At 40.4% G+C, this 12,165-nt stretch overlaps 1 protein-coding gene across 5 annotated transcripts in view; it reads left to right on the top strand.

Annotated features, from left to right (window-relative positions):
* Positions 1–12,165, top strand: part of SLC39A9 (solute carrier family 39 member 9) — a 73,203-nt gene that overhangs the window by 49,306 nt on the left and 11,732 nt on the right. For 3 of the 5 annotated variants that reach the window (XM_055289023.2, XM_055289018.2, XM_055289019.2), the window contains one exon: positions 3,579–3,776. The exons of 1 other annotated variant lie outside the window; for it this stretch is intronic. In XM_055289023.2, the coding sequence (XP_055144998.2) occupies positions 3,579–3,776 (198 nt within the window). Of the gene's footprint in view, positions 1–3,578; positions 6,892–12,165 lie in introns of those variants that run through there. One more of the 5 variants, XM_063644389.1, reaches the window with a different exon arrangement.

Here is a 12,165-nt window from a genome sequence, read left to right as displayed (position 1 = left end):
AACTAAGTGCTCTGATGCTTTAATAAGCATTATTAAATACTAATTAATGTAAAAAGGAACCTCTTACTTTTCTGTAATTATAGCTCTAAAATCACTGGAATTAGATGATTATCAGCTTTCACATGAAAAAAAACTGTCTATAGAAACAAGTTTTAAGAACTTCAAAGATTGTTGGGTAATGCAGCACTTTACTGTGGAGCCAAAATTTGAAGACATCTCAAAATTCTTTGGATTGTTAGAATTGGTATGTTTAGAAAGGTAGACTATTGGGTCCAAGATGAAAATATAAATGTGATGTATTGTCAAAACTGCTATTGTCAGGCATGGCTCAATATAGATTATCCCACTCACTTTTATCAGTTCTGTAGGATGCCATGTATCAGATTCTTTATAGAGGTATGATTATCTGTGGCTTTTTCTGTCACTTTACTCTACATTTAAATAAAATGTAGGGGGCCCTAGCCAGAACAGTCAGTCAGACAAAAAAGATAGAAGGCATTCAGATTGGAAAGGAAGAAGTAAAGTTATCTCTGTTTTCAGATGAGATGATCTTATACATAGAAATACCTAAGGATTCCACCAAAAAAAAATTAGAACTAATAAACAAATGCAGTGAAGTTGCAGGATACAAAATCAGCATACAAATATCAGTTGCATTTTATACACTAACAATGAACTATTTGAAAAAGAAACTATGAAAACAATTTCATTTATAATAGCATCAGAGGGGAAGGGAAAGCATTAGGAGATATGACGAGTTAAGGGGAGCAGCACACCAACATGGCACATGTATACATATGTAACAAATCTGCACATGGTGCACATGTACCCTAGAACTTACAAGTATAATTTTTAAAAAAATAATAGCATCAGAAAATAAAATAAAATACTTCAGCATAAATTTAACCAAGGAGGTAAAAGATCCGTATGCTGAAAACTATAAAACATTGATTAAAGAAATTGGAGAAGATATAAGTAAGGTATTCTGTGTTCATGGATTGGAAGAATTAATATTGTTAAAATATCCATACTACCCAAAGTGATCTACAGATTTAATACAATCCCTATCATAATTCCAGTGGCATTTGCTAGGTTGGATATTTGTCCCTTCCACATCTAGTGTTGAAACTTGATCCCAGTGTTGGAGGCGGGGCCTGGTGGGAGGTGTTTGGGTCAGGAGGGTGGATCCCTCGTGCACGTATTGGTGCTATCCCCTTGCTAATGAGTGAGTTCTCCCTCTATAATTTAACAAGAGAACTGGTTGTTTAAAAAAGCGTGGCACCCCTCCCTTCTCTCGTCTTGTGAAATGCTGACTCCTCTTCCCCTTCTGCAATGATTGGAAGCTTCCTGAGATCCTCAGATTCATGCTTCTTGGACAGCCTGCAGAACTGTAAGCCAAATAAACCTTAATAGAACGATCCTAAAATTCATATGCAACCACAAAAGGCCCTGAAGCCTGGGTAATTTATAAAGATCAATTAAAGAGGTTTAATTGACTCAGTTCAGCATGGCTGGGGAGGCCTCAGGATACTTACAGTCATGGCAGAAAGCGAAGGGGAAGCAAGGCACCTTCTTCACAAGGCCGCAGGAAGGAGAAGTGCTGAGTGAAGAGGGGAAGGGCCCCTTAAAAACCAACAGATCTTGCAAGAACTCACCACGTAGCGCACCTGTAAACCCAGCTACTCGGGAGGCTGAAGCATGAGAACCACTTGAACCCTGGAGGCACAGGGTTGCAGTGAGCCGATATCATGCCACTGCACTCCAACCTGGGTACAGAGCGAGTCTCTGTCTCAAGAAGATAAGAATAGTGTCAGGCACAGTGGCTCAAGCCTGTAATCCCAGCACTTTGGGAGGTCAAAGTGGGCGGATCACTTGAGCTCAGGAGTTTGAGACCAGCCTGGGCAACATGGCAAAACTCCATCTCCACAAAAACAATATAAAAATTAGCAGGACTTGGTAGCTCGCATCTGTAGTCCAGCTTCTTGGGAGACTGAGGTAGGAGGATGACTTCAGTCCAGGAAATGGAGGTTACTGTGAGCTGAGATTGTACCACTGTAGTCTAGTCTGGGTGAAAGGGCCATACCCTGTCTCAAAAAGAAAGAAAGAGAGAGACACAGAGAAAGAAACAGAAGAGTGCATTGTAACTATTGTAAGGTTGGATATTATTTTGTGAAACTTTTGTTTTGTTTTGTTTTTTGTTTTTGAGACAGAGTCTTGCTCTGTTGCCAGGCTGGAAGGCAGTGGCGCAATCTCGGCTCACTGCAACCTCCGACTCCCTGGTTCAAGCGATTCTCCTGCCTCAGCCTCCTGAGTAGCTGGGATTACAGGCACGCGCCACCATGCCCAGCTAATTTTTGTATTTTTAGTAGAGACGGGGATTTACCATGTTGGCCTTGATCTCCTGGCCTCGTGATCCACCCGCCTTGGCCTCCCAAAGTGCTACGATTACAGGCATGAGCCATTGCACCTGGCCTGTTTCGATTGTTTTTAAGACACAGGATCTCTAGGCTGGACACGGTGGCTCATACTTGTAATCCACCACTTTGGTAGGTCGAGGTGGGAGGATCACCTGAGGCCCAGATTTCAAGATCAGCCTAGGCAACATAGGGAGGCCCCATTTCTATAAAAAAAATTTTCAAATTAGCTGGTTATGGTGGTACTTGCCTGTAGTTTCCCAGTTACTTGGGAGGCTGAGGTAGGAGGATTGCTTGAGCCCGGGAGGTCAAGGGTGCAGTGAGCCATAATTGCACCACTGCTGTACTCCAGCCTGGGTGAAAGATGAGACCTTGTCTCAATTTTTTAAAGAAGGCTTAAACTGCTTAATCTGATTATAAATTATAAATGTCTAGTATGTTATTCTCTTTTCATGAAATATAGCAAAGATAAGCATTTTGGCCTTGAAGCATTTATGTTTTAAATGACAAATATGATACTGTAAACTGGGATTATCAACTGGCCATGTATCATTTACTGCAGTTCAGAGTCTCCTAACCTCCATATTTCTAGAACTGAATTTAGACTGGAGGATGTGCCTCTTAAACTGCTCTGCCCTTTTGGTTTCTTGCTGGCAATTGTCTGCTGATACTTTATGAAGCTAAAAATTTTCTGCTCAATTTGTTCCTTATTTGACATTTTTATCTCAACCTAGGTATAAACTAGATGAATTTGATTGCAATTGTTTTCATTGTTACTGCTCTTCACTTGCCTATTTTCATCAGAATAAAACAGTGTATTTTCTGGTGAGATTGGCATGAATTTCTCAGACAGAGGAATATTTGGGGATGGTGTCCCTTTGGGAATATGATTGCTTTCTTGCATGGTGATTTGCTTCCACTTCCCAGGTTTTGAGAATAATAGGCAGTCAGAAGGCCTGCATGCCAAAGGCAGAAGACATTTGGGAATTTTTTCATCATGAACTTTAAGTTGAAGGAATTAATGATTGGCTGGATTACAATATAAAAAGTGGATGTCTTTACAGTAAAGTAAGTAGAGCTTGAAATACAAAGAATGGAAACTCCTACATGAAAATGTTTTTAGGGGAAAAACATATTTTCTCTTTATGGTTTATTCTGCTCTAGGAAAACACCACCAAGCGAGTGAAACACATAATGTGATTGCATCAGACAAAGCAGCAGAAAAATCAGTTGTCCATGAACATGAGCACAGCCACGACCACACACAGCTGCATGCCTATATTGGTGTTTCCCTCGTACTGGGCTTCGTTTTCATGTTGCTGGTGGACCAGATTGGTAACTCCCATGTGCATTCTGCTGACGGTGAGTGGCTCCAAGGCTTTCTGGGCAGTGCAATACATTTGCAGTTGAGAAAGTCACAAACGATCAAATATTTCAGTCTGTATCAGTGGCCATATTTAGTGCTAAAACTCTTGTCTTCCTTGGGTTCTAGTGAACATTAAACTAAGTGGGGGGAGCTAGTGAGTTGTGGCATGTGGTGCAAAGAAGTGTTTATTGATTTATTACTTTGCTTGTCTTAAAGCTGTCGCATTTGGTTGAGAGTCTAGGGCAGAAGTTCTTAACTTAGTTTTTTGCTATGGAGCCCTTAGGCAGTCTAAAGACTGTGGACCTTTTATTGGAATATTGTTTTTAAATGTATAAAACATGGTACATAGGATCAAAGAGAAAACCATCTGTGTTGAAATACAGTTACTAAAACATCAGAACAAATTTGTGATATAGTAATGTATGTCTCTATCAGTGCATTAAATATTGAGATAATACATTTAAATCCTAAACAAGTTAGAGTTGAATTTTATTTTCTAGGACATTAGTATGCTAGCTATTACATAATAATATGCTTGGCTTAAGAACATTAAATTATGAGGTAGTCTGTAACAAGGCAGCATGTATGTCAAGTTAAACATCTAGTTGATTTTGGGTTTTTGTTTTGATGGTTAGTGGTGTAGAAAATCTTGATTTACAAAGGTATTTCCTTACAAATGTACCTAAACACATTTGTAGCTTGCTTTTTAAGAAATCATAAGCTTCTCTATAGGACAACTAGAATTCTCCAAGACTTTTCAAATTTAACTCCAGTCATAGTAACTGTTTTGTTTTAAGATCAATGAATTTATCTTTGGCTAGGTTAACATTTTTCATACGATTTATATTAATAAAAAAGGATTCTGATACATGATGAACTTTGATCCCATGGTGATAGAAATAAATTTGAGAGTTATAAAACTTCTCCAGGGATTGATGTGTAGACATATTTTTTTCAGTTATGTCAGCAGGGAATTTTGCAGATAGGAAATATTGGAAAGCAGCATAAATATCTTGGTCCCCAATGGGAGAGCCTTGTGACTATCACTGTTTGGTGGCTAAGTGACTGTTAGATGCAAAGCTGCTTGATAGTTGCCCAGCTCCATCACATGAGCATCTGCAGGCAGGAAAGCTGTAATCATGCAGTATGGCAGCAGTTCTGTAAGTCCTTAATTTAAAGTAGTGATGAGTGAAAATGATAATTTAAAGATAATCTACAACCGTAAAATCACCTGATTAGTCTGATTTCTACTGGCAGTAAAGATAGTGCGGATATTACTTGTGGTTTATTGTCTGCATTCATAATTAAAGGAAATGAGGGGGCAGTCGTGGTGACTCACCTGTAATCCTAGCACTTTGGGAGGCCAAGACAGGCGGATCCTTTTGAGTTCAGGAGTTTAAGACCAGCCTGGGCACCATGGCAAAACCCCGTCTCTACAAAAAATACAAAAATTAGCTGAGCATGGTGGTGCGCACCTGTAGTCCCTGCTACTAGGGGGACTGAGGTGGGAGGAACGCTTGAGCCCAGGAGGTTGAGGCTGCAGTGAGCTGAGATCATGCCACTGTACTCCAGCCTGGGTGACAAAGTGAGACCCTGTCTCAAAAATAATAATGATAATAAAAATAAAGGAAATGTGGCCAGGCATAGTGGCTTATGCCTCTAATCCCAGCACTTTGAGAGGCTGAGGGGGAAGGATCACTTGAGACCAGGAGTTCAAGATCAGCCTGGGAGACATGGTGAGACCCCATCTCTACAAAAAAAAAAAATTACCCAGGCATGATGGGGCATGCCTGTAGTCACAGCTACTCAGGAGGCTTAGGTGGTAAGATCACTTGAGCCCAGGAGGTTGAGGCTACATTGAGCCACGATCACACCACTGCACTCCAGTTCAGCCTGAGCAAGAGAACAAGATCCTATCTCAAAAAAAATAAAGGAAATGCTAAATTTCAGAGGTTAGTAAAAATAAAAACGTATTTTTTTCAAGTTAAAGTCACAGACATCCCCTGAATTCTACCTGTACTCACCTCTATAGACCCCAGGCTAAGAATCTTTGGTCGACAGAAAAATCTGCAGAAAAGCAGGCAAAAGACATGAACAGATAATCACAATAAGATATTAAAATGGCCCTTAAACATATGAAAAGATGTTCAATTTCACTTGAATACAAGTCAAAGCTATGCTGAGATACCATTTGTTACCTGTCAGGCAAAAATTCAGAAGCTTAACAATATACCCGATTGGCAAAGCTGTGATAGAATAGGCACTCATCTATTGGGGTGGCAATGCACAATGGTACAATGCCCATGGAGAAGAATTTGGCAATATCTTACAAAACTACATATATATTTACCCTTTGACCAAAAATCACTTCTAGGGATTTACTCAAATACAGCTCCAATATGAAGATACATGTGCACAAGATTATTCAATGCAGCATTATTTGTCATTGGAAAATACTTAAATGTTCAGTCATGGAGATTGGCTGAATGAACTATGGTATGTACACGTAATGGAGTACCATGTAGCTGTAGAAAAGAATAAAGATTCAGGCAGAGCGCAGTGGCTCACCCCTTTAATCCCAGCATTTTGAGAGGCTGAGGTAGGATGATTACTTGAAACTAGAGTTCAAGGCCTCAGTGAGCTATGATCCGCATAACTGCACTCCAGCCCGGGTGACAATGCGATACCCTGTCGCTCTAAAAAAGAAAAAATAAAATAATAAAGATTCAGGTATCTGTGAACTGATAGGGAGAGATTTCCAGGAGGTATTGTTAAATGGAAAAAAAAAAGCAAAAAATATAATGATCATCTAGCATATACTATGTTTTACGTTAAGAAAGAAGGGGTAATAAGAAAAACATACAGTTGACCCTTGAACAATATGGGTTTGAACTGTGTGAGTCCATTTATACATGGGTTTTCTTTCAATAAAAGTTACACTGAGTGTGGCTGCCTCTCTTGCCTCCCCTTCCACCTCCTTTACCTCTTCTACCTCTGCCACCCCTGAGACAGCAAGACCGACCGCTCCTCTTCCTCCTCGTCCTCCTCAGCCTACTCAGCGTGAAGATGATGAGGATGAAAACCTTTATGATTATCCACTTCCACTTAATAGTAAATATATTTTCCCTTTCTTATGATTTTTAAATAACAGTTTATTTTACCTAGCTTACTTTTTTGTAAAAATACAGTATTAATACATATAACAAATAAAATACGTGTTAATCGACTTTGTTATCATTAAGACTTCTGATCAACAGTAGGCTATTAGTGGTTAAGTTTTTGGGGAGTGAAAAGTTATATGTGGATTTTTGACTGTGTAGGGGGTCAACACTCCAACCTCCACATTGTTCAGTGCAGTGGTCAAGTGTATCTACTTAACCTTTACAAAAAAGAAACAGAAGAAGAACTGGCTAGAAAACAAAAGACATTTATTAACTGCATGGGGTGAGGTGAAGGAGTTGAGAGGGCAGAAGGGTTTTGGGAGCACATGATATTCCCCTGAGCATGCCTTTTTGGTATAATTCTGACTTTTGGAAACATGTTAATATTCTACATATTCAAAAAATAGAATGAAACCAATATGGATGGGAGCACTAACTAAACAGATGAATTGTATTTCAAGTGAATAATACAATCACACTGAAGGGATTTAACAAAAACTAATTCAAGTAAATTATGAATGTAGTATTTGACTATATATTTTTAGTCTTGGGTAGAGTTGGGAGAAAACCATAAACAAATACTGAACTTGTTGTTGTTGTTGTTGTTTTGTAATGGAATGGGCAAAACAGATCTGAAGCTGCTTTAGATGTTTTACAGGATTGAGTAAATGGGTCATGTTGATGTTGGTGGAGTCAGGGTTCTAAGTGTGGAAGAAGGAACACACAAGTATGGAGTGGAGGAAGGCAAGAAAGAACCCCTATAGGGACGTATTGGAATTGGAAGTATTGGACTCGGGATTTCTAAATGTATTTGTTTTTGTATATATATTTGTATATACATATATATATGTCCTAGCTCTGTCTGGAGATAGGGCCTAGATACAAAGACATCCCACTAGCATGATCATGCCACAGCCCTTCAGAGAAGACTCAGGGCTGATTCCAGGACAGGGGCAGGGTAAGTACAAGTGAGCTTGGAACATCTAGTACTGAAAAAAACAGAAAGAAGGAAGAAGATGGGAGCATGTCGTAGGATATAGGAACCCTCTTAAAAGGGTTCCCACTGGCCACATCTGGGATAAGTTGAGCACCAACATAATTAAGAACAGAAATAAAGCATAAACCATTCAAAAAATGGGAATCCGGCTGGGCCTGGTGGCTCACACCTGTAATCCCAGCACTTTGGGAGGCCAAGGCGGGTGGATCACCTGAGGTCAGGAGTTCAAGACCAGCCTGGCCAACATGGTGAAACCCCATCCAATACAAAAATTAGCTGGGTATGGTGGCACACGCCTGTAATCCCAGCTACTGGGGAAGCTGAGACGGGAGAATTGCTTGAACCCAGGAGGCAGAGGTTGCAGTGAGCCAAGATTGTGCCATTGCATTCCAGCCTGGGAGACAAGAACTAAACTCTGTCTCAAAAAAAAAAAAAAAAAAATGGGAATCCATGAACCCATCTGTGAGATATAGATATATATATATATAGATATAGATATATATATATATATATACAGAGAGAGAGAGAGAGCACTTGCTTATAGTAGAATGCTGCAATTGTTAAATGTAGAAAGAGTGCTGGAGTTGGAAAAATACTCATTTTTGCAACCCTCCATAAAGGTTGACTCAGGCATGCATCATCAATGAATGTTAAATGTAGGGGGCAAATTTTTATTTCTTTATTGGCTTCAAGGGGAAAGAAGTAACTAAATGAAGAAATCAGATGATACCTTGATCAGATAGTCAAAATTAAGGTCACAAGCATTCTGCTTTTGATATGACCAAGTAAGCTCTCAGATCAGCCTCCTTACAGGTAACTAAAAATGCTGGACAGAATTCAAAAAAACCAGTGGAGAGCGACCCAAAGCAAGCAAATTCTGGAAGGGAGTCAACACTTGGAACAGGGTGCGTTTCCTATTTTTACTGCTTTTAGTAGTCAGTCCCCTGTGGGACAGCTGAAACTCTGATAGAAAACTCAGTCTTTCTGGACTGAAGAACCAGAGGACAGAGTTCAGGAGTTTCAGTGGTTACAGCACTGAAAATAAGGGAGAATCCTAGAAAGAAGAGAAACTCAGCCCCAAATTCTGTATATGAACTGCCTCGGTCTCCAGCTGACCCTGAACCATGCTTGGCAGACTCCAGGTAGCTCAACTGAAGATAATTATGAACTACACTGGGCTGGATGCAGTGGCTTATGCCTGTAATCCCAGGACTTTGGGAGGCCAAGGTGGGTGGATGGCTTGAGCCCAGGAGTTTGAGACCAGCCTGGGCAACATGTCAAAACCTTTTTTCTACAAAAAAATACAAAAATTAGCTGGTTGTGGTGACCTGCACTTGTAGTCCCAGCTACTTAGGAGACTGAGGTGGGAGGGTAGCTTGAGCCCAGGACAGGGAGGCTACAGTGAGCCAGTATTGTGCCACTGTATTCCAGCCTGGGCAACAGAGGGAGGCCCTGTCTCCAAAAAAAAAAAAAAAAGTGGTGGGGCACAGTGGCTGATGCCTGTAATCCCAGCACTTTGGGAGGCCAAGGCAGGTGGATCACAAGGCCAGGAGATCGAGACCATCCTGGCTAACACGGTGAAACCCTGTCTCTACTAAAAATACAAAAAAATTAGCCGGGCCTGGTGGCCGGCACCTGTAGTCCCAGCTACTGGGGAGGCTGAGGCAGGAGAATGGCGTGAACATGGGAGGCAGAGCTTGCAGTGAGCTGAGGTCACACCACTGCACTCCAGCCTGAGCAACAAAGTGAGACTCCGTCTCAAAAAAAAAAAAAAAAAAAAAAGCACACAAAAAAATTAAACTGAAAATTGAGCAGCAACCCAAAAGACATTTTGCAGTTTTAATCCAACCAAGCTACTTAAAGCAAAACAAACAAAAAAAATCACTCTTTGGAGGAATGTAACAAAATCTGACTATCCATGAGATAATGTTGGCAATGTCCAGGATATAATTCAAAATAAACATCACCAGTGAGCAGCAGATGCACATCCTGCACCTCTAGATGTGATACCCAGAGAAGCATCATCACCTTTATAACATTTCGTCCAAGAACCCATAGTCTAAGGACATACACGCAAAAGTTTTTTATTACTAAAAAAACAAGAAAGAAGGAGAATATATTATCCAAAAATGGCAATGTCATAAAAGTCAAAGCAAGAGGAAATGTTCTAGATTAAAGGAGACTAAAGAGTTACAACTAAGTGAAATGTGTGATTCTAGACTGGATCCTTCCTGGAAAGGAAACATGCCCTGAAGTAAGTACTTTATTAAGCAGTTGACAAAATTACAATATGCAAGAAAATTAGAAAAACTGCCAATGTTGATTACTGTACTGTAAGAAAATATCTTTTCTCTTAGAAAATACACATTGAAGTATCTGGGGATAAAGGGTTATTGATGTGTGTGCAACTTACTTTTAAATGTTAGAGAAAAAGAATGTGTGTGTGTATAGAGAGCATGAGTATAAATGATGAAGCAAATGGGGCAAAATTTTAGTCAATATATTGGTCCATCTGAGAAAAGGATGTATGAATTTTTTTTAACTATTCTTGCAACTTTACTGAAGGTTTAAAATTATTTCCAAATTAGAGTTTAAAAAAATTATGGGAGTAAGCTTAAAACAAAACAATTTTGGTCTAGAACGGTTTTTAATCTCCTTGTATTTACTATGTGTTAAATTTTTTTCCATAGAGTTATATTTTTTAATAAAATCTTATCTTGGAAAGTTGGTGTAAGAATAAATGGTTTTATTCATGTGCCTTATTCCAAACAGCAAATGAGAAGCACTGTTGGGTGGTATCGGACTCTGGCTGTGTTACATAGTTGGCCACACTGGGATCCAAGACATTTTTCTTGTGATTCTTGTCAGTTTCAGTTTAAAGTAGGCTGGGCATGGTGACTCATGCCTATAATCCCAAGCGATTTGGGAGGCCAAGACGGGAAGATTGCTTCAGCCCAGGAGTTTGAGACCAGCCTGGGCAACCTGTCTCTACAAAAATCTTAAAAATTAGCTGGGCGTGGTGGCATGTGCTTGTAATCCCAGTTACTTGGGAGGCTGAGATGGGAGGATTGCATGAGCCCAGGAATTCGAGACTGCAGTAAGCTATGATTGTGCTACTGTACTTCAGCCTGAGTGACAGAGGAAGACCCTGTGTCTTAAAAAAAGACAGAGAAAAAGAAACAAGGATGGTCGAATTTCACACTTGTGAACCTATAGTTCAGGGAGTTGTAAGTTTCTCCTACCTGACCTTATTCATGGTCAGGACAGTGTTGTGAGTTCAAGAACAGAGAGTAGCTGCAGAAAGTAATGACCTTTTGTGTGTTCTCTGATCCTGGGAAGGGGCAGGTGGCTCTAGTTTCCCTCTGACATCCTGCTGTGTGTGTGTGTGTGTGTGTGTGTGTGTGTGTATACACATGTGTGAGTGTTTGCTTATGCAAGAAAGGAAGGGGCCTGCGCGCGGTGGCTCACACCTGTAATCCCAGCACTTTGGGAGGCCGAGGTGGGTGGATCATGAGGTCAGGGGTTCGAGACCAGCCTGGCCAACATAGTGAAACCCCGTCTTTACTAAAAATACAAAAAAATTAGCGAGGTGCGGTGGCGGGCACCTGTAATCCCAGCTACTTGGTAGGCCGAGGCAACAAGAATCGCTTGAACCTGGGAGACAGAGGTTTCAGTGAGCCGAGATCGCGTCACTGCACTCCAGCCCGGGCGACCATACAAGATTCCATCTCAACATAAAAAAAAAAAAAAGGAAGAAAGGAAGGAAGAGGACCGAGCTGGGGCAAAACTAGCCTTCTCTCAGGGTATCTTTCTTCCATACCATTCTACTTTCTCAGAATCCTTGATCTGCCAAAGAGAAATTTGGAAAATGATGAAATGGCCACTTCACTTCTGTGTGTTTTGAAACATGTATGTAAATGTAAACATGTTAAATATGTGAAATAAAATTTTTCCTCCTCAGTAAGTTGAAAGAAATTTCCATTTAACAAATGATTTTTAAAAAAAAAACCTGATTCTAAAGATATATATGGTGATTGTCAGGCCAGGCACAATGGTGCATACCTGTAATCCCAGCACTTTAGGAGGCCGAAGTGGGAAGATGGCTTGAGGTCAGGAGTTTGAGACTAGCCTGGACAACACAGCAAGACCCATCTCTACAAAAAAGTACTTTAAAAATTAGCCAGGCATAGTGGCACTTGCCTGTAGTCACAGCTACTCAGGTGGCGG

This window comes from Symphalangus syndactylus, chromosome 8 (assembly GCF_028878055.3).
Source record: "Symphalangus syndactylus isolate Jambi chromosome 8, NHGRI_mSymSyn1-v2.1_pri, whole genome shotgun sequence".
NCBI classification, from domain to species: domain Eukaryota; kingdom Metazoa; phylum Chordata; class Mammalia; order Primates; family Hylobatidae; genus Symphalangus; species Symphalangus syndactylus.
This window is presented reverse-complemented; position numbering and strand designations above follow the sequence as displayed.